Source organism: Nansenia antarctica (assembly GCF_963989245.1).
Source record: "Nansenia antarctica genome assembly, chromosome: 1".
Taxonomy (NCBI): Eukaryota; Metazoa; Chordata; class Actinopteri; order Argentiniformes; family Microstomatidae; genus Nansenia; species Nansenia antarctica.
In genome coordinates this window covers 100,430,720-100,453,219 of record NC_137674.1, presented here as the reverse complement: position 1 = coordinate 100,453,219, position 22,500 = coordinate 100,430,720, and the positions used below count along the sequence as shown (strand labels likewise).

The 22,500-nt window shown below is 43.4% G+C and overlaps 2 protein-coding genes across 2 annotated transcripts in view; both read right to left on the bottom strand.

Annotated features, from left to right (window-relative positions):
• The window catches only part of sgsm2 (small G protein signaling modulator 2), a gene marked incomplete at both ends in the record, with an annotated part of 60,501 nt that extends 53,105 nt beyond the window's left edge, over positions 1-7,396 (bottom strand). Inside the window, 1 exon segment of the mRNA XM_080534736.1 lies at positions 7,337-7,396. Coding sequence (XP_080390862.1) covers positions 7,337-7,396 — 60 coding nt within the window.
• A 1,114-nt stretch (positions 7,397-8,510) lies between these two features.
• On the bottom strand, positions 8,511-16,445 carry tnfaip1 (tumor necrosis factor, alpha-induced protein 1 (endothelial)). Its single transcript, XM_080546832.1, has 7 exons — positions 16,310-16,445; positions 12,959-13,320; positions 12,296-12,465; positions 11,379-11,462; positions 10,894-10,946; positions 10,154-10,349; positions 8,511-9,783 (listed from the first exon to the last, which is right to left on the bottom strand). Exons 2-7 carry the CDS (start codon positions 13,206-13,208, stop codon positions 9,550-9,552), a joined length of 987 nt encoding a protein of 328 aa, XP_080402958.1. The 5' UTR covers positions 13,209-13,320; positions 16,310-16,445; the 3' UTR covers positions 8,511-9,549.
• Between the last annotated feature and the right edge of the window lie 6,055 nt (positions 16,446-22,500).

Here is a 22,500-nt window from a genome sequence, read left to right as displayed (position 1 = left end):
TGCGATCCCCGGCCTCAGGAGGGAGCAGGGTGTGAGCTGGTGACTGGAGGGCTGCTGGCCTCCTATCTAAGGTGCCTACCACTGCCGTTGTGCCCTTGAGCAAGGCACTTAACCCCTAATTGCTCCGGGGGGCGCCGACTATGGCTGAACTGTACAGGGGGGTAGAGGGGATGGAGAGGTCTGATCTACACAGCTATGGACAGTAACAGGCTTCTCTTTGTGGATCAAGCATTAGATGAATGCTTCAGGTGTTGTCCCAGGGACATCCGCTTAATCAGATATCAGGTCCACCACACCATGACCAGGATAACTAACGCTAGTCTAATGCCCCTGGGGTATACCATACGCGGTGAACCACAGTATTCATTCAATATGCTGACATAAGCAATGTTGAGGATCAATGGGCTACAGCTTAATCAGTGGGGAGCAACACGTTCTCCTCAAGTGACAACTCCTCTTCATGGGGGTCAGACAGATGAAAACGTCAGCAAATCTGGCACGTATAGATCTATAGTATATCACAGATCTACATCGCCGACACATACCGGTACCTGATTAATAGTGAAGAGTGACACCAACCGACCCCCCCCCCCACACACACACACACACACACACACACACACACAGACACAGACACAGACACACACACACACACACACAGACACAGACACAGACACAGACACACACACAGACACAGACACAGACACAGACACAGACACAGACACACACCCAGACACACACACACACACACACACACACACACACACACACAATATATGGAACCAGTCATGTGTATTGACTCCATTTTGTGTTCCCCCTCTAAAGCAGTGGCAGGGTGTTAGTTCAGGTGAGTGTGTGCTGGTCAGTGAGCTGGGAACATCGCTGGGATCCTCACAGATAATTGGGGTTATTTTTACCCTTTAAAACAAACAAAGGCCAGCAGTGACGTCCTCTCTCTCACTGCACAACACAGACATGGAGAAAACAGGCTGGAGAAGGCCGGGACACATACTCTCGCTACTCGACTCAGCAACCACACACTCACCTACACCAGCAACCACACACTCACCTACACACACGCACACACACATATAGTGGAAATTGATCAGAGCCTGGTACACACATAAAGATAATCTGGCCAATTCTGGCCCGATTTTCCCCCTTCCGACCAAGGACAGCAAACTCCCGATTATCGGATGGCTCTAAAGATTATCCTACAAGATTATCTTGAGGTGTGTTAAGAGTCAATTTATCCCGACAATCTGCTTGGAAAATGGTCGGGGCCAACAATCCTGTTCAATATTTACGACCAAAAATCGTCTTGCGTGTGGGCGAAATTGACAACACCCGAGTCCGATTGTGACGTGGTATGGAATGTAGCCAATCAAGAAGCGAGCTGACTGACACGTCTCCTTTATTTCCCCAGTAGCACATGGCTGCCTCTACAGATCATCCAGGGTACTACTACCCTGATCACGCGAGATTTCTGGCTTGGGGGACGAGACTCCAGACTGTCGGAGGACAGATCTTTATGCATGTGGTCGTATATCGGAGCACACCACACACAATACGATCAAAACGGTTCAATCCATGATTTTTTATCTTCATGTGTAAAAATTGCCAAAATGGCCAAAATGGCCTCTCTCAGATAAAAACATCTGTTGAGATTTAGAAAATCTTTATGTGTGTACCAGACTTTTAGAGTGTGTTGAATGATATGCTGAGTAACACGAGAAAATGATCATGTTCAGGTGATGCATCAGATGGCTTGTGAGATGTGAGAGGTCTGTGAGATGAGAGAAGAAAGCTCTGGGCCAGACACCACTTCTGAGGATCCTGAGTCTAATGGCCTCTGGTAGGAGCAAAACACAGAGCTAATTAGTCTGCTCAGTCTCACTGTTTTACATAAGGATACATTCACCTGGCTGAGCTGAGACCTGACAGAGCATAAACAATAACAAGTCCAGGGCCTCTGGGCACAGAAGAGGGTATCCTGATGTCAAGAGAGAGAGAGAGAGGCAGTGTGTGTATGTGTGTGTGTGTGTGTGTGTGTGTGTGTGTGTGTGTGTGTGTGTGTGTGTGTGTGTGTGTGCACTCTTGTGATCAACTGTATATGTGTGTGTGTGTGTGTGTGTGTGTGTGTGTGTGCGCGCTTTTGTGATCAACTGTATATGTGTGTGTGTGTATGGTGTACGTGTGTGTGTGTGTGTGTGTGTGTGTGTGTGTGTTTGTGTGTGTGCATGCCTGAGTGTGCGTGCGTGTGTGTCATCCATCCTGTTTTTGGCATTTAAGGAATGGTAGTTACAACCAGAAACAAACCAAGCCCTGATCTAGTTGATAGGGTATGTCCCATGACCAATGATCTGGTACTCGATATCAAAGAAGTGAAACTTCTTTGGGTATCTTTAAGATAACACACTGTATTATAGACTAACACACTCCTAATGTGTAGGAGATTAACACACTACTCATAGACTAACACACCCCTAGTGGACTAACACACTCCTAGTACATTCAAATGTAGTTATATTGACATTACATTTAATGTGTAGTAGTAACACAATAACTCACTCTTTTGGGTGACACTGGTTCGTCAGCCATACGGCATACTCGAACAGATGTCTATGACAGATGTCTATGAGTCGTGACACAAACTGCTATCTAAGCAGGCTGGCTGACATCACCAGGCCAATGATTTATTTATTTTATTTTTATTTAACCTTTATTTAACCAGATAGGTCAGTTGAGAACCAATTCTCATTTGCAACGACGATCTGGCCAATTGGCAGAACAGAGGCAAGTCTGTACACAGAACACAACACAGTATATACGATACAAAACACGATATATACAATATAAAACATGAGTGCAATACACAAGTATCCAAAATATCTATACATTACAGCAGGGGGAAGCAAGTGCAGTGATCCGAGACAACATCTAAAAGTGAGTGTTTAAAAGTGGGTAATGCTATAAAAGTGGTGAGTTTTAGTGACAACTGCAACGCATTCCAGTCAGTGGGGGCAGCAAACTGAAAAGAATGACGGCCAAAGGAGGTGCAGACTTTGGGGGGGACCAGAGAGAACATAAACAACAGCGTGTGTGATACGTGATACGTAAGACAGTGATATGTCAATGCATCATAACTGGATTAGCAGTCCAAACTGTTAGGGTTGTTGGTATGATTGACAGAATTATGTCATGTCATTGTGGAGGAAGGCGGGCTTCTATGACATGGACACTTCTCAGTTCCTCTGTCTAGCAGAATGGATCTCAGACTCCCAGTCCCTACCATCCATCCCTCCATCCATCCATTCCTCCATCCCTCCAGCCATCCCTCAGCCTCCCAGTCCCATCCATCCATCCATCCATCCATGCATCCCTCAGCCTCCCAGCCCCATCCATCCACCCCTCCATCCTTCCATCCATCCAGCTCAGAGCCAGTCTCAGCCTTCCAGTCCCTTCCAGTCCCTACCATCCATCCCTCCATCCCTCCATCCATCCCTCAGCCTCCCAGTCCCATCCATCCATCCATCCATCCAGCTCAGAGCCAGTCTCAGTGTCCCTACCATCCATCCATCCATCCATCCATCCATCCCTCCATCCATCCATCCATCCCTCCATCCATCCATCCCTCAGCCTCCCAGCCCCATCCATCCATCCCTCCATCCATCCATCCAGCCCAGCACCAGCCTCAGCCTCCCTGTCCCTGCCATCCCTCTGTCCGACCCGGCCCCGGGCTAGAGTTTAGCAGACATAATAGGGTTACATCCCTTATGTGATTGTCAGTGGACTGCAGGGACAATGACATTAATGAGGTAATTATTCATGGCTTATTAGGGCTGGGAGATAAGACATGGGATGGAGGGTCTGGGGCCTGTCTGCTCTGTTCTCTGCTCAGTTAGCACGCACACACACACACACACACACACACACACACACGCGCACGCACACATGCACACACGCACACACGCACACACACACACACACACACACACACACACACATACACACACACACACACACACACACACTCACACACACACTATAACTACAAACGACTTCCCTTTCGTACAGAACAAGACAACTTTTATGAAAATACAGCCCAAAGTTTTCACTTCCTTTTTTTCATTGACTCCAGGTAAACAAGAAGACCCGCTAGGTGAGCACCCCTAGGTGAATATAAGCTGGCCATCCATCCTGTTTAAGAGAGAGACAGAGAGAGGACTGTTGCATTTTCTCTCATGCAACAATCATGAGCTTGGCCTGTGTCTCCAAGGCAGCCAGTCCCAGACAGAGAGAACTTACCCAGCCCTCCACTGCATAATGAGGGGATATTTCTTCTGGGAAGCGGCAGGCTAATGTGGTTTCGCTCCTCTCCAGTGCAATATGGGAAGGTAACCAAGGCAGGCACTTTGCCGTGGGAAACAAACCACAAGGCAGAGCCGAGTTATCTAACGTGTGGTGACTGGGGGTCTCCACCCAGAGAAGAGATGAGCCTCATTGTGCTGACAGACTCACAAGAAGGCAGTGATATAGTCAAAGAGACGTAAGTGTCTATTCTCTATCCTTGTGTATGCTTGAATAGAGACAGGATGACTCTCTCTACGCTAACAACAACTGTAATGTGACTGTACTGACCCAGTGTCCCATTCATTGAATATAGAGTAGCACGTTTTGTTAACATTTACATTAAGTTGCCCATAGAGTCTGTCTGTGCAGTAACTCAGTATTCTGTAATTAGTAACAACAGGCTGGGGGTTCGAGTTCCAAGAGAGGATGACCGACACAGAGAGACACATACACAGAAAGACACACACACACACACACACACACACACACACTTACACATTTACACACTTACACACACACACACACACACACACACACACACACAGACACACACATACACACACCGCACACACACACAGAAAGACACACACGCACACGCACACACTACAATCAAACCAATCATCTCAATTTACTCTAGCTCCCTTTTTGAGAGTGATGGATACATCACCACCAGGTCGGAAGTTGTTCCAGGAGTGTGACGGTATGACCGTGGAGGACCGCTTAGTGCGGTCACTGTGACCACTGACTCATCTGTGGTTACCATTGTCTAATGCCCCAGCCCGAAGACCAAAATGGAAATTAAAGTGAAATAGCCCATCTTAGTGCAGACCTAGTCTATCAAGAGGCATTGGTGGCCAAAGGCTCAAACACACAAAATGGCCCCATATCTTTAGGGAACAAATACAATTATCAGATCCCCAAGCTTATTTTCACAGGGTCAGATAGAGAGAAGGAGAAAATGGGACTCAAAATGATAAGACAGGTGTTGTTGGAAACAGATTGAACAGCGGCCCCTCGTCCTGTGCTTCTCCTGTGACAGGCCCAGAGAGCTGCACCAGTATTAATCGTCAATTGATGCAATTTAACTTCTTAGGTAGCTGCTGATGTTTTCAGTTGCCAGGCAACGCAAAGGTGGCTGACGACAGCTTAAAGAGACAGGGGCCTATTTAAACTAAAAAAGACGTTGTAGCTTTTTACCTCCCTTTCACACGGCTTCATTTTCTGTGTTTTAAATGTCAACCCTGTTGATGTCAGCTTCCGGTTACATTTCAGGTCAATCCAAACCACATAGCATTCCATGATTGCATTGGCTTCAATGTTGTATTTCATCATGGTATTGATTTTCCATAAGTAACAGCAGGGGAGAATACAAGCTAGGCATAACCACAGTAATCGCTATATGTCTGGGACACTGATCATATTATGGGGGAACAACAGATAATCAATAGATACTGTGTTTCTCACATCTGCCAATACGTTTCAAATGGGAACAAATGGCTCTTTGTTGGACATAAGCTGTGGTAACTCCCAATGGTGTAGGTCAGGGGGATGTATCACACAAGCCCAAACCTCAGCTCTAGTCAGCAATACACTGTGACATTAAAGTGTCTCCCAGGTTGGCAAATTGATCTTAACCTGTCTGGTAAATGCTTGCCCAAGGCTGCCTGCCTACACAGGGAGAAGGTAGGAGATTTTTTAGACACTTTAAATTGTCCTTTCAGAGTCAAGAAATGAACCCAATGAAATACGATGCCTGTCCGCCAGATATTATATTATTATAATACATTCTATCAGGGGAGGCTGCTGGCGGTAGAAATCGATGAGTCTGCCCTCCAATTTCTACCTCCACTGCATTCTATATTCTATCTGAAGAAAATAGAACAGAAATGAATTCAGGCCATTCTAAGCCTTGTTGTTTATTTGACTATACTTTAGTTGGAATAGTCAGGTAGATAGTCTGAATGCTCTGTGATTAACTAACCCATTCTTTTGTGCAGAACAATTCTTCCCAAATCCTCCAAAATACTGTAGCTATTTATTTTTAGTTGAGCACTTTATTTACAACATGAAGTGGTGTCATTACAATAAAAAAAACAAAAGAAAAAGAAAAACATAACCCTTAAAAGGTTTTTGGGTCCTTTCATTCAAAATCTGATTGACAACCCAAGCTCTCACACCGGGACCAGCCAGGCAGCAGTTTGGTGGAAACTTGAGCTCCATGACTTTCTCTGAGGTGAGCAGCACCTGACGGTGTGAGGCAACACGTAGTACTGGGTTATTCAGGGTTAGTCCACCTGTAAAACCAGTTATTTACAGTGATATTGAAAACCCACATTGTTTTCACCTTTGAGTGTTTTACAGTGTAGATACGGTGTAGTAACACAAGGTCGATACAAATAAAAAACCTTCAGAAACATACGAATATAGTATTATTAATATACTTTCCAGCAGCATAATGAAAAACGCATCTGTATAGCTAGGTGCATGGCTATAGTCTTTGCTCTTTGGAGCCACTGATGATATTGATTTGTAAAGTCAACACTGCACAATGATACAATACACAAAACACATTCATGCATGGTGTACCACTTGTAGCAATCGTTTTGAAAGCTTTGGAGAGGATGGACTGCGTTCATAATCATGAACAATAACTGTTCTCCTCCACCATCAACTCCTTATAAAAAAACTTACGCTGAAACATCAACGTGATATCGGAACCAAAACCAGTGACAACACCTGAATAGGTCAGAAATGATTGAAGTGCCAAGCGTACACTATCACATTGTTGCAGGCAGCTTGCAGATACAATAACTAAACGATACAATGTACAGTAGCCTTATCCGTTACTTACTCGCGCGCACACAGTATAATCACATACATCACATACGGACATTTTCAAGCAAAGGATAGTTAAGAGAAAAATAAGAGGCGTTTTTTAAGAAACAAAAAAAAATACATTTATCAATCAATGAATTATTTTTACCTCTCGTTTCACATTCCACAGTAATTTCTCTTTGAATGCTTCATCCGTGGTCGAACCCATGGCTCTCGGCGCTCAGAGGATGACAGCCGGAGTGGCAGCGTCTAGAGAGATTGTCCGCAATCAACTGCTCTGCGCGTTCCGCCCTTTTAACGCTTATAATATTTACTTTCTTTCTCCTTTCCTTATTTCACAGCGATGTGCTCCTGAACAGCTGGACGTTGACGCATCTGTGTGTGTGCAGTCCCGGCGCATTGGGGAGCCATCTTCAGTTCCCCCCAGAATGACGTCAGTCCAGGTGGCCCCGCCCCTTTCCCATTGTTGATCAATGGGGGTAAATCACTTCACGCACCTCGCACTCCGAAAGCAGCACCCAGCACCGTTGACAGTCAGTTATTTTTAGCTTCTCCTCTCTCTCTCTCCGTGTGAGGAGTGAGCGATTGAGGTGTGCTGAGAGCAGGATACAATGGTCGACTTGCCAGGATTAGGGGTTTGGAGACAGACAGAACAACAGTCAGATAGACAAACACACACACACACACAATTTACAACACGTGTATATGTGGCAGGTAAACATACCAAATGAATGGCTTGATTAAAAGTGGATTCCGATTCATAATAATTATTTTAGGGCCCCAGAGAAGGAATCACATCCGTATGTTATTCCCCCCCAAAAAGCCAACTTGCGGTCTTTCATTAAATAAACATTCGGAAATAATAATTATGAAACCTATTTTCGTCTGTGACTTTGTGTTTATCCTCAGGTGACGTTCAGGCCCAGGGCAGTGTTCCCAGTGTCAGAGATGATGTCATGTTAGAATGAAGTAAAAATAAATCACTGTCGTCATACCATCATGACATACTGAATAACCCATGTCCTCTGTCAATATGCCTCTCGCTTGCGCCCCCGTGTGGTGTATAACCTACATACACCTACAATTGTCAAAGCAATGCCTCTTAACCTTTGTTTATTCTTTCTTTATGCTATGTGCTAAAACTTGAAAATCTTCTGACTGGCAAATAGGAGACTTCCCCTTTAGCTGGACTTTTCCACATCATTTCTATTACCATTAACTTATTTCGATATTATTACACAATAACCATTCTTGACCCAGTTACAATGTAATGCATTGTAGAGCGACATCAAGCACAGGACACTCAAGTATTTAAAACTTTATTAATATCTAAAACCAAGTGAAAAATAAAGGAACGGTAAAACTTGATGAAATACGTTAGGCACACCCATAGTGATTTGAAGACATGTCTTGAATGACCACAACAAAGGTTTTCAGTTTCATCACACATTCATACACAACGATGCATGTTCTGGTTTTCATTTCAGCTCGTCTTTGGCATCATTATAGGTCGAAGTGTTACATGAGAAATATGCTGAAAACTATAAATACATCTTTTCTTTTTAAAAAATAAAACATTCTAAGTCTTCCCTGTCTGTTCACAGACCATAAGTGCTACTGTCTGATAGTCAGTTTTGATTGCTTGTCTTGAATGACATCATTTTCTTTCCACCACCATTTACCATTTCACTCCACCTCACCTAAAAGCATTAACAGAGGAGGCCTTTTGCATTCTATCTATAATCAAAGTAAGTGTACGTGACGTAGCAGTCGGGTTGCTACTTGGATTAGTGGTTGGAACCCACTCACATGAGTGGCGGCTGCAGTCGTTAACGTCTCAATAAAGCATGGCCCCTGTTTGAATGCAATTACAACGTGTACTTCCTTCCTCCTGTCCAATGGGAATGCGTACCTTCCTTCCTCCCGTCCAGGAAGTAACCAATGATTGATCAGACGTGATTTCAAATGGTGAAAGCAACAACACGGTGGAAAGCTCACTCAGACCAATCCAGTCATGTTTAGGTCACGTGATCGCCTCAAGAAAAAATCAGGAACCAAGGAAAAGAAGTCAAACAGGGCCGACGACTCATGTCCAGACATAACTGCACTCTCAAAAGAGTGATACGTCAGCTGCTCTAGCATGGAAAAGGCCATTGACGGTTGGAAGACATCAGAGATTGTGGAGATTGTCAAGAAGCATCTCTTATCACTGAGAGAGAGAGTGGGAACGGTGACAGCCGGTGAAAGCCGTATGACATCCTGGTGTTTCACCCACGCTAGGCAGCCACTCGTACTTGTTATGATTGATCCTACTGAATAGTACGGAAGTATACGTTTTATTTTTTTCTGTATATAATTTTTCTAGTGTCCGAGTGGCCGGTCGTCGTAGGTGCTGTATCTCTTGACGTGGATGCGGCGCACGCGTTCCCGGACCTCCGCCCCGTTCCCTGGCCCCTCCTCTTCCTCGCTGTGGGAGCCGCAGTGGGCGTGGCGTCGCCGGGTGGCCTCCAGCAGGCTGTTGTCGGGGACGGGCAGTGTCTCGTACAGTAGGGCGTTCAGGGTCTCCTCGTAGATACGCGCCTCGGGGAACTCCACCTGGGACAGAGGTCAAGACGGAGAGGGGACAGGACAGGAGGCGTGCATGACGTCAAGGGTCAAATATGAGGCCACCCTCAACCCTGTCAACAACTATCAACAGCCACTCTGCTGATATGCAACGCCTTTCGAGGGTTAAAGCAATCATTTGTAGTTTCAACTTCTAATAATAACTTCTAATAGTTTACATTTCTATAGTTCTAAAAGTAGTAACTCTCCAGCCAAAAAGGGTAGTCTAGTCAACCCGTAGTCATCTCTTTTATAGCGATACGGTTAAGGTTTGGGTTGGTGGATAGTTAAACAAACAGTTATGAAGAGTCAGCATTAGGATGGCGCATAATCTGCTGGGTGTAGTGTGGCGTAGCCTCACCTTGGTCTGCTTCTTCTCGGTGGCGTAGACGATGGAGGTGCAGCAGACCTCGGCCAGCTTGCGCCGCTGGCCGTAGAAGGACCAGCAGCAGATCTCGTCTCCGATCACGTCCTTGATGAACAGCACCCGGCCGTTGTAGCTCAGGGAGAGCTTGTCAAACAGCTCGATGTTCTTCAACATGTTGTCGTCCGAGTTACTGGGACACGGATGGATGGATGGATGGACGGAAAGACACACAGACACAGACACACACACACACACACAGACACAGACACACACACACACACACACACACACACACACACACACACACAGCTGTGAGTACTGTTGAAGGACTGGATGGTAATCAGTGGTGTGTGGTATGCCATGTCCGTGTCACGGACTCTCTAAGCACTTAAGTGATAATAATAATAATTAGTCATTAACTAATCATTACGCTATATCACGGGCAGCAGCAGCCATGTAAATGGTAAATGGACTGACCGATATAGCGCCTTATTCCAAAGCGCTTTACAATGGCCTCTCATTCACCCATTCACATACACATTCACACACCAATGGCGGCAAGCTACCATGCAAGCGCCGGCCCGCTCATTGGGAGCAATTTGGGGTTCAGTGTCTTGCCCAAGGACACTTCGACATGTGGCCAGCCGGGGCTCGACCTGCCGACCTAGCGATCATTAGACGTTAGACTACCTCCACAGCCATGTAGTGTAGATGGGGTGGTGTGAGGGGCTCACCTGGTGTAGGAGTACTTGTTATTGCTTCTGTTGTAGAGCAGCTTGACCACAGGCTAGCAGAGCAGGGAGACAAACAGTACACACCTCATCACATGACAAACCACTGGACATGACAGACCACTGGACAGTACAGACAAATATGATTCCCGATTACTGTACAACATATTTGAGGGGTTGTTTTGCAAAAACAGATATCTCTGTTTCAATTTATTATCCTAAATACATAGAGTACAAAGTCAACAAAACGCAGTTCGGCATCTAACCAGATGCCAGTGCATTGTGCAAAAGCCATGAATGTATGGACATTGCATGGAGTATGCATGGACATTGCGATCATTTGACTTATCGGGAACGTTACCCTTATGAAGACATTCATTACTGTGAAGTCAATGCGGACGAATCTCCAAATTTGCGTCAAAGTTGCGTACACACGCTTTTTTGTGTACGCAAGCTTTATAAAGGAGGCCCCAGGAGTTCTGCCTCACCTTGGTGCAGGCTTGGATTAGCTTCTCCTCTTCCTTAGCAGAGGTGACCACCGGGATCACACAGAGGCCCTGCTGCTTACTGTCCTGTCAGTCAGAGAGGACACACACACACACACACACACACACACACCGAGAGGACCTGTCAATACAATGTCTGGTGTCACTGGCTCTCCTCACCGGCTTTGTGTGGACTGTGGATCATACAAAAAAAGCTGGGTTTAAGGATCCGTGTTAACTCCATTAAACAGGGAATTCAGGAGGAGCAATTGAAATTCAGTTCACGGACTGTACATGGTTCACATAGGAAATAATGGGACATATTCAATTCATTATTTTAATTTGGGCTCATACCTCTGAATTGACTAAATTAAAATGGACTTGCAAATTGACCCCGAAACCAGGAGTGCAATGACTCACATTAGATTAATCATACCAGCAGAATTGCATTCAAGTTACTTCTGCAACAGTCTGTACAAAACACTGTACGTAGGATTGAAAGTATCTATTTTTACGATATACAACTAGACAAAATTAAGAAAGAATATAGATTTTTGTTTTTTGACACACACACACAAGGCAGGGATATTGTTGAAAAAATGTGATGGTTACCATTGTCATGCCAACCCCTACCCAGTACAAGCATCATGCGGCACCAGAACCACCCTAGCCTCAACACTCTAGACACCTGCAAACATCTGAGAGGACTTGATAAGGTACAACTACAAATGTCCAATCTAACCTAACAGAGGGTAAGGTTAAGAGCTACCTACCATCCTGCTTAGACATGTCCAATCCTTTCAGATCTCGTTTCTGGGGCATAAGGGCTAGGGGGGCTGCTTGTACACCGAATTCTGGTCCCTGCACCACTTATCTCAGATCCCAGAATCTCAACATCCCCTGGCTACTGTGGCACTAACCTGCAGGCCACTCTGGCACAGCTCCACCAGCCCAAGGATGAGGTAATGCTTGGCCTCGGCCAGCAGCTCCAAGACCCCCTGCCGGCCCTTGGGCAAGGTCAGGGCTCCCTCCCGTAGGTACGTCAGGATGGAGCCAAAGTGTTTGCCACTGCGGTCGATCAGGATCCAGCCTAGGTCAGACCAGTCAGAGGCAAACACACAACACTATTAGAAGCACTGACTGCTAAAGTCAAACAGAGTCGATTTGGCACCGTTGAAAACTTTAAACGTTTCAGATCGAAAGGGATAAAAATGCCTGGATTAAATTTGTGTAACATTGTGTTCTTTAAAAACGTCCTTTGAGACTGATTCACTGATTCACTAATTAATTGATTTTAAATGATTTGTTTACTTAGTCAAATGTATTTGTTGTAAGTCGCTTTAGATAAAGGCGTCTGGTAAATACAAAAATGTAGGCTAAATATAATTGTAACATGTTCATAGTGTTCATGCTAATGTACAGTACTACGTATAGTTTCTGATGTTGTTTCCTCAGGGCTCAGTATTTCAATACTTCATCTGGATCAGAATTATTTTTCCCCTAACCAGAATCAGATCGTACTGGCTGATTTCCCTCCTATACTATTCACAATCTAAGCCTTAAAAAACCCCAGTAGTCCTCACCTTCCCTATCAGTGAACACCTCCTGCTTGCCACTGAACATGGCCTTCAGCATGGAGTCCTGCCTGGTGAGCACCTGCAGCGTGGCGTAGAACAGGGCCCCCCCTACGTTCAGACGCACATACTTGTTCCCCAGGCCCACCGCCCCTCTGTAGCTGCAGGTCTTGGTCTTGGGACATGCCAACTGGGTGGTCGGGGAGGGGGAGCCGGCCTGGGGGTGATACCCACGGTGGAGACAGCTGTCGGAGGACATGTCCCTCTGGAGGTAGATGACCACCCTGCAGACGCAGGGCCGGATGTCCCCCGCCGTGGTGAACGCTACTGGGGGGGCCGCCACAGCCGGTCACTGGCTGACAAGATCATACCTGTAGGGTGGAACAGAAGCACTTAAGTGTGATATGGATGGACAATGGCTTATCAACGCAATTCAATTAAACTGAAATCTTCTCCCCCCTTTCTACCCATCATCCCAACATAGCGGTTTTAGAATCAACTAGATAGCAGTGAGACGTGTGTGTATTGTGTGTATTGTCCCACTAAGGGCTAATACTACAGAAGCAGTACCTAAACTTTGGGTTGAGAAAATCAAACTAACCTCTATGATTTGATAAATAAGACACAGGCATTTGTATTTCGTATGAAGACAAACAATGTCTGTGTGTTGTTGCACCTGTAGCCTATTTTTCGGGGTTCATATCCAACCAATTAGAACATATTTTACGCGATTAGAATACACTTGAAAGTCATTATTGTGTTGGCTAGGGTTGAGCGGTTTCCTTTATTTATTTATTTTTACATTTTACGGGTTAGGGTTTTACTGTGGGATTCAAAAATCACATTGTAGGGCTTTGACGGAGCTGCCAATCTCAAATGATGACTTTTGGCGCTTTTCCACTACAGGGCCAGCCCGGGTCAGTGACAGCGTCTGGTGAAAGGTGGACCAAAGCCCTATCCTTTCCACGATCAGTGCTGAAAATGTAGCTTAAAATAAATAAATAAAAACAGCGCTAAAAATACTTATACGTAATAAGACTATAACACAACACTCTCCCAGGTACAAAGCACAGAGCGTGTTACAGCAGGAGTTGTGAATCGCACATCCTTCTTCAGAGGAGAGGCAGTCACGTGACACGCGACGATGATTGCGTCTCGTATTTTCTGACAGGTTATTTATTTGACGAATCACATTGTTTACAAAACGTTCGGTCATCACTCATACGCCTCTTCGATCACACAGACAGTGGTGCTGGACAAACACTCTTACGGTGTTTATTATTATATATAGCAATTTAGGATCATTTTATGACGGTATTGACAAATACCGTTGCTGTTATCAAAAACCTAGTGTTGGCATAGACGCACTCGAGTTGTTGGGTTGACAGGACAGTGACTCCGGCCATGCTAAAACACCAGTTATAAGAACACAATCACAATAGAGAAGAGCGAAGGAAGCCGTTAGGGAACGCAGCCCAATTAGTATCTTCCCCTCCGTTTCCCTTTCCTCTCAAATGGAATGTGGTTTTGGACCACGACAGACAACTGGAGAGGAGAGGCCAGAGAAGGTAAAGAGGGGCAATCTAGACAATTTGATGGCAGCTACTAGACTGTTCAAGTGCAATATTGAAATACAACTGTGAACATTCTAAACCTGCGACACTTTAATGAATGTGCAACAAATACTATGTGCAATATGACAACCCATGTGTACATAACGTTCAGATATAGGAAAAAGTAAATATTTATAGCATAGAGTACAGCACAGTGTTTTATTGTATAGTATAGTAGTACAGTAGATAGTGTACATAGCCTTTATTTATGTAAACCAGCTCTTTTCCCTCTTTTATTTTACCCTTGGCTCTTATTTTTTGTCTTTTTTCCAAGCAGCAGGGGAGCCCCCCCCTCCTAAATGTCGTTGTATGGTACCTGTACTGTATTAACAATACAATAAAGACCATTCATTCATTCATTCATTCATTCATTCATTCATAATGTCGCTGGCTTTCTGTTTTAACTGAAGGTATGGATGTTACACAGAGGAAATGAGCCTAATCTAGCACAATTAAAGGGATAACTTCACTTTTCCCCCTCCACTTTTAGAGAGACAAAGTTCAACATTTTGTGGCCGAATCACTGACCTCAAAGTGACTAGCTACCCAAGTCAGAAGCATGTTCATTTGGCCATTTCATGTGGAACTGCGTCTCTTGATTCGATTCACACCCACTGATTGTTTGTTTGTTTGTTAGCAGTGGCTAAAGTTAGCTGTGGCTAATTTAACAACTGAACTATGGATTACAGTTCACAGGGTGGTAAGGAACCATCTGACTATAAGGTGTAAAACGATGAATTATCCCATAAACAATGTCTGGTATAGATCTATTGCTGGATCTTCATGCCTACACTGATTATTTCGTAATGAAGAAAGAAAAACTGCAAAGAAACTTCACTTAACTAAAGTGAGGCTCCCTTTACAACTCGTGAGCTTAGAATGATAAGGTTCTATCTCCGTTTAGGGCAGTTCAGAGATATTGAGCGTCAAAGTTTGTACATTCCATTATGTTTTGTGAGATGGAACCTTTGTATTTTATGAATTACTAACTCAAAAATGTCAAAATGTAAAAAAACAAACAAACACACAGGCATTAATAAACACCTAATGGATCAGATTATGTAAAAAACTCAATTTTGACAAAAATGGAGATAGAACCTTATAATTCTAACGTCACGAACTGGAGCTGCACCAGAAGAGGCAGATTCTGGACAGAAGTGAGAATGTGTGACATATTTCTGGGTGAACTTTTCCTTCCTGGCAACCGTCATTCTTCTTTTCTATGAATAAATAAACGGTCATATTTGGAAATGTGGAAGAAGTTTCCCAAAGCCTTTTGCATACCAGAGGTGATGGACAGTCTCAGGGGAAATGAGATTCAGATGGATCATGCAAAGTCAGACCAGCAAAGAAAGGATGTTATGAAACACCTTCCTTCTTTGTGCAATACAATGTATTACTTTCATGGCACTGGTAAAGGTCTATTATTGTAGCATAGTGTATGTCGCTAGCTAGCTTACATTCGGTCAACCAGCTTGACAAATCTGATGTATTGTAAATAATGCTGTTATTATTAGTGTAAAGAGTGTGACAATTGATTGCTGTCATGAGAGGAAAATCCAACAATCATGTGTCCTGTCACAGAGTGAAGTATTAGAAACGTTGTCACAAGATCAGATCAACGCTACATTTAACCGGATATGTTCTATATTGAGAGTGTGGTTTGCTTTAATAACTAGCTAAGAGGAAAACATTAATATCACGTTTGCAAAGATAGCTGGCTAGCTATTCAGCATTCAATACTCACCCACAACATCTAACGTCTCTTTCTTGGAGCAATTCGTTTGATCGAAGTTGTGTTACGTAATACTGGCGATGTATATTATGATATCCACAATTTAAAAAGTGGCAAATATCTTATCTACAAACTAGTAGCCAGAAAGTTTCATAGCTACAAGAACATTTTAGCTGGCCTGGCTAATTTCGATGGGAGGAGCTGTCCGTCATAAAGTTCCATGTGAGCAAGTAGACTACAACTCCCACAAAGCAACGCTCGATTCATCAGCGGAAATGTACACTCGTAGCCGAGAGCAAAGAACATTCTGGCTGTGTTCGGAATGGCATACTAGCATTCTACTCATACTAGATATGACGTAGATTTTGAGTATGCAGTGCGTTCACACTGTAGATTATGTGAAATTTGAGTATGCAAGAAATGTATACTAGATGTTCGGTCGGCTGGTATTGGCATACTTATTATGAATTTAGTAGGCAGTATGCACTGCAGTATATACTCATTGAGTATGCTAGTATGCAGTATGCTAGTATGCCATTTCGAACACAGCCCATGAAACCTTTAGCATTCTATGGTAACGCTGCTAACCGCTAGGAGCGGAGTGCATTGTGGTATATAAGAAGACTAGGCTCTTGATAGAGACCAAGGAAAGTGAATGAGAAGGTCCTCCAAGCGACGTTTCGAATGAAACAGCATGGCAACTGTGTAAATATCTTAATTATATCATACAGCCAATTTGTTTTCTAACTCAGGTGACATATATCAAGTTGTTTCAACCTTCCGTTGAGGAGAAACAACTTGTATATAGGCCTACTGAAAAACACATGCACTCACTGTAAGTCGCTTTAACACCTCAGCTAAATTGTATATTATATTAGAAATGTATTTGAATGAGTGGAGCACACATGTCTACTAGTAAACAGTAAAGCAGCAAGTGCTGAATGGTAGACTTTTAGTCATTTAGTTCTTTCAGCTCATCCTTTAAATTTATTTAAGCTTTTATTTACAAAAGTGCCCTTTTGAGTGGCAAAATTAGAGGATGTGCCCTATTGGCTGCCCTTCCAATGGTCTAAACTTGTGTGCACTGATGGGGTCCCATGTTTTCGCCCCTGCCCTTCAAACACCCTGATCCTGACCAGGGGACTTCCCTCGCTGTGATCCAGGCGCTGTGGGACTTCATGACATATACCTGCTCTCCCAGACAAATGACATATACCTGCTCTCCCAGACACATGACATATACCTGCTCTCCCAGACACATGACATATACCTGCTCTCCCAGACACATGACATATACCTGCTCTCCCAGACACACGGGCAGGGAAAGTGCTACACGAACGAACTGCGCGCAATGGAACCCTTTCCAAAATACGGACGGAATTACGCATAATGTGTGTGTCGTTTTATGCACATAAGTAACATAATTCTGCATTAAGAATGCCGAGTCTCAATTCGGCTATCGAAGCCTATGCCCCTGGCACATCATGTATCTGAAAAGGTTGGAAATAAAGCCACAAGTTAATAGCTTTGCATTGCCCTCTAAAAGGTTAAATGTAGGCTAATCATTTGGCATTGGCCAAGAAATATCGCATTCTACTCCATAACACACTAGTTGATCCACGCAGGAAGTTCATATAGTTTTGCCAAACAGGTGGCTCAAAATTGTAAAAGTGTATTCACACCGTAGCGCTGAATATGATATTTCAGTCCATCCCTTTCCTGATATAGTATGCTTCTGTAAAGGGATAGTACAAGCAAAATTCAATTAAAAGTTTGTGGGGTGCCCAAAAACCTTAGAAAGAGTCTGGTGGCATTCTGAGTCCATATTCTAGCTACATCATCTATTGTGTAGATCCTATGATACACATTGATAGAAATCTGCAGGTGTGGAGAGAGAGATTCCTAACCGGTTCAGCAGAACCTGTCAGTATAAATGCAGTTATACCCTCTTGTGTTGAATGAACACTATTATATATAAAAAAACATCCATACTTTGTTTATTCCATGTATCAGTTTGTGCTGATTTGCCCTTATCTGTTTGTCTGTTTAGTCTGTGTCCGAAAATATTATGTCCAGCAGATGTTGGTTCTATATATGTTCTAAAATGCATTTTATTTTTGTAAATAACAACCGTACCTCTCTATTGCCTATCATCGCTATATATTTCAACACCCACAAAATAATAACGATTGATATTTTTAATTGTTTCAATATTATAATATATATATATTATATGTTTTCATTAATTAAATATATTAATTAATTAAATATATATATATTATATTTTATATCTTTTATATCTTTTTTGTTTATAAAAACGTTAGCAACGTGACATTTGGACACCTAGACCATTGGTCCATTCAGATTTGTGATGCAATGAAAAAAATGTGTTTTCCTCCAAATGTCATACAATTGTGCCCTCTAGTGGTTAAATCTACTAAAACTCGAGACCAGTCAGACTTCAATCATCTTGTCCCAGTAAAGCGGCTATTCCGATCTCCTATAAGGCTAGGTGCACAATCTCCACTACTTCCTGAAAGGCACCTTGCATGAACATATCCTGTCTCACTCTATTGGTTTAATTTATTACTACATGAATCATGTAGATGTTCAGTAGATCAGTCAAAACTATCTTTTTGGGAGTTTACAAATATTAACAAACAAAAAAGTAACCCTACATTATGCTGGCTGGCTGTGATGTCATAATGGGTGATCATAGTGGAGTTAGAGTCTTGGGTGTGCCAACATTCTGGAAGACAGGCAGTTGCAGAAAGATGGCACCTTGGTAAGTACTGCATCAACTTGTCTTCCATATATATATATATATATATATATATATATATATATATATATATATATATATATATATATTATAACATCTGTGACCAAGCCATTGATTGGATGTTTTTTGGGGAAAAAAACAATTCTACCAATTCTACCAGGTGAGTTTTTTTTTTTTTTAATACCTCGTGTTGAACTGCTAGCTATTAGCCAGTGTGAGAGGTCTGTTGTATTTTTCTATTACCACTAGATGGCGTTGTTTAGTTCGATTAATAATTGCATTTTTATTTTATTTTACAAACGATGTACTTTATTTTCTATAGGTTCTATATGTTCTATTTCTTATATATATATATATATACAGTACAGGCCAAACGTTTGGACACACCTTCTCATTCAATGTGTTTCCTTTATTTTCATGACTATTTACATTGTAGATTCTCACTGAAGGCATCAAAACTATGAATGAACACATGTGGAATGATGTACTTAAGCAGGCAAATCCTGCTAGGCTGAAGGAGGACAGCCCTACTGTAAGTGTAACCATCACTATTAGCACACACATTCCTGCAGTTATACCAGTGTTGTGTAACCATGTAGCCATGAATGATGCCACACCTCCTCTGTTCTGCTCCTGCAGGCCTGTTCGGGTGACAGGGCCACCAACGCCTCTGTGGCCACGGCTGCCCCCATCACGGCTGCCACCATCACGGCTGCCCCCATCGCAGCCGCACCCGGGGGCAACGACCAGGACTGGACGACTGGTGCGACAGCCCCACAGAGAGCAGCCCCACAGGTCCAGAGAGCAGCCCCACAGGCCCAGGGAGCAGCCCCACAGAGATCAGCCCCACAGGGAGCAGCCCCACAGGTCCTCATAGCTGCCCCCCAGGGAGAGAAGGCAGCTCCCCTGTCTGTGAAGGCAGACACCCAGGGAGAGAAGGCAGCCCCCCTGACTGTGAAGGCAGACACCCAGGGAGAGAAGGCAGCCCCCCTGGCTGTGAAGGCAGCCAGCCATGGAGAGAAGACAGTCCCCAAGGCCGAAAAGACAAGAAAAGATGAGGAGGACTTGTTGGCCCAGCTGAAGGCCATGGACGCCAAGCTGGAGGCCATGGACGCCAAGCTGGAGGAGTTTGAGAGAGAGAACGTGGTGTTGTGTGAGGAGTATATGGAGGAGCTGAAAAGCTTCCTCCGTGACCACAAGAAGTTGACTGAGGACCACCAGAAAAAGACTGAGGAGGCTCTGGTGCAGAAGCTGGAGGAGAAGGAGAGAGCTTTCGCAGACCAACTGCAGCAGGAGGAGGTCCAGAGCACGGAGCTGAAGCTGCAGTTGGAGGTCATGAGGGAAGAGTCAGAGAAGAAAGAGGAGAAGAAGAACTCCATAGTTCCCTACTTTAAGTGGTTAGGGTTAGGGTTAGGGTTAGGGTTAGGGTTAGGGTTTGGGTTAGCACCAGGGTTCGAGTTACAGGCTGAGCTTTCTGGGCGTCTCCTAATAACAGTGCGAAATGTTCTCAAGCAACCCGCTTCATGCCCACACAGCGTTGGGACTTAGAAAAACAACTAATAAAACAAAAAGCATTAGGGACAAATATGTCCCTAATGCTAGTGTGAAAATATATCCATGTCTTTCAAGACTCAATTAAATGTCCATTTGTTGCAGCATTTATGCTGGTGTATATGCTATTACCTTGCATAATACACTCATAGTATAATTGAATGAAATTGTAATAAAATAATAAATCCACATTCTCCTCCAATCTATAAACACACACTTTTCAATAAACATATAATAGACCTACTTATTCTGGTACCAAGTCATACAGTAGCCTACTATTCTGTGGCAAGAGTGTCTCACTCAAAAACATTCTCAATTGGCTATTCCAAATTATCATCACGACACACTGGGATATAGCAATATAATACAATTTAAACTGTAGTCTTACTTTAAGACTAAAACATTCACAAAACGTAATATTAGCCTATTGGCATCAAATATAAACAACAAACTTTCGAAATACTAATCAAAATGACTGTCAAGTGTATTCAGGAAAATCACTTCACCTTACGGTTTTGACCGCATTATAACGTGCCGTTTGGATGCCTGGCTAGCAGCTAGCTAGCAATGGAAATACAGAAAGGCAACGGGCACAATTCTCACGTTAATCAAAAGTCGGATTCTAAACACTCAAGTCTACTCAAAACATATCTCTGATGTATTCTACATTAATATAATAACAGTTAAAAGTTAATTTGTGTGCTTTTCACGTTGTAACAAACCTGGAAAACACAGGATATTAGCACAGGAATGAAGACACAGGACTAGCTTCTCTTCCCAAGTTTGCTCTGAAGGCAGCACGGGAGCGGCCTCTAGATGAAACTGGGCAGACTACCACCTGACCTACTAAATACAACGCCATTGGCTCCCCTCTTTAGTCCTGATCTAAATGTAACCCCTTACAGTTGGCTGTAGAAATAATTATTAGTTGGCAACTTTGCATTAAAATAAATGTTATAATTAATAGTTATAGTTATAATAACCATATTATTGGTTATTATTTTCGAGGGTACTACACAAGCTCGACACATTGTCCCCGTCTCCATTTCCAGTGACATCGCACCTGACATGAATTGTGCTTTCATCTAATGTTACGCTAATACGGGAATCAAGTGATTTGACATTAGAAATGAATTTGTTTTTCATCTCTTGTGCAATGTGCTCTACAATCTGGGCACATGAATGATCGGATCGGTGAGTAGGACCGACTGTATAATCCTTTCTTTAGCGACAGTATAGGCTGCCCTGAACGAACTAGCTGTCTCCTTTTACATACTGGAGGGGAGTTCTGCTACTTTCTTCGGAAGCACTTGCTTTTGTTTGAGCTCTGCTATTTCAACAGTTAGGTGTCATAACAGGGCAGCTGAATTCAAGTTTGGTTTCTTGGATGAAATCCCGAAACTTTCCAGTCTTGTCGCCTCGGTCGGCAGCAGTGGCCTTTTTTGGGGCAGCATGATAGCTAGCTACTGAATGTTTTCTTCTCAATAATCGTGTTTTCATGTTCGCAAGCTCTCAACGATCATATTCTGCTGTTGCACAATATTCTACTGCGCCCCATAGTGTCTTGGTGGTAAATTGCAGGCAGTCAAAGGCATACTGTCATTCACAGGAGATTAATGGTGCGCATAGTTCTTTTGGAAAACGTGTTTATTTTAGAATATGTATAATATAAATAAATATAAATAATACTAATTACATTGACATTTTTGATCAAATAATGGTTGTGGTAATGTATTATTAGCGACCCCCACAGATGTATGATTTGACTGCTTTCATGGGAGCTCAGACCTTCCTTATGGGAGCTCAGCTCCCATTGGCTCCCACATAACTCGAACACTGGTTAGCACATTTACACCGTGTTTGAAAACAG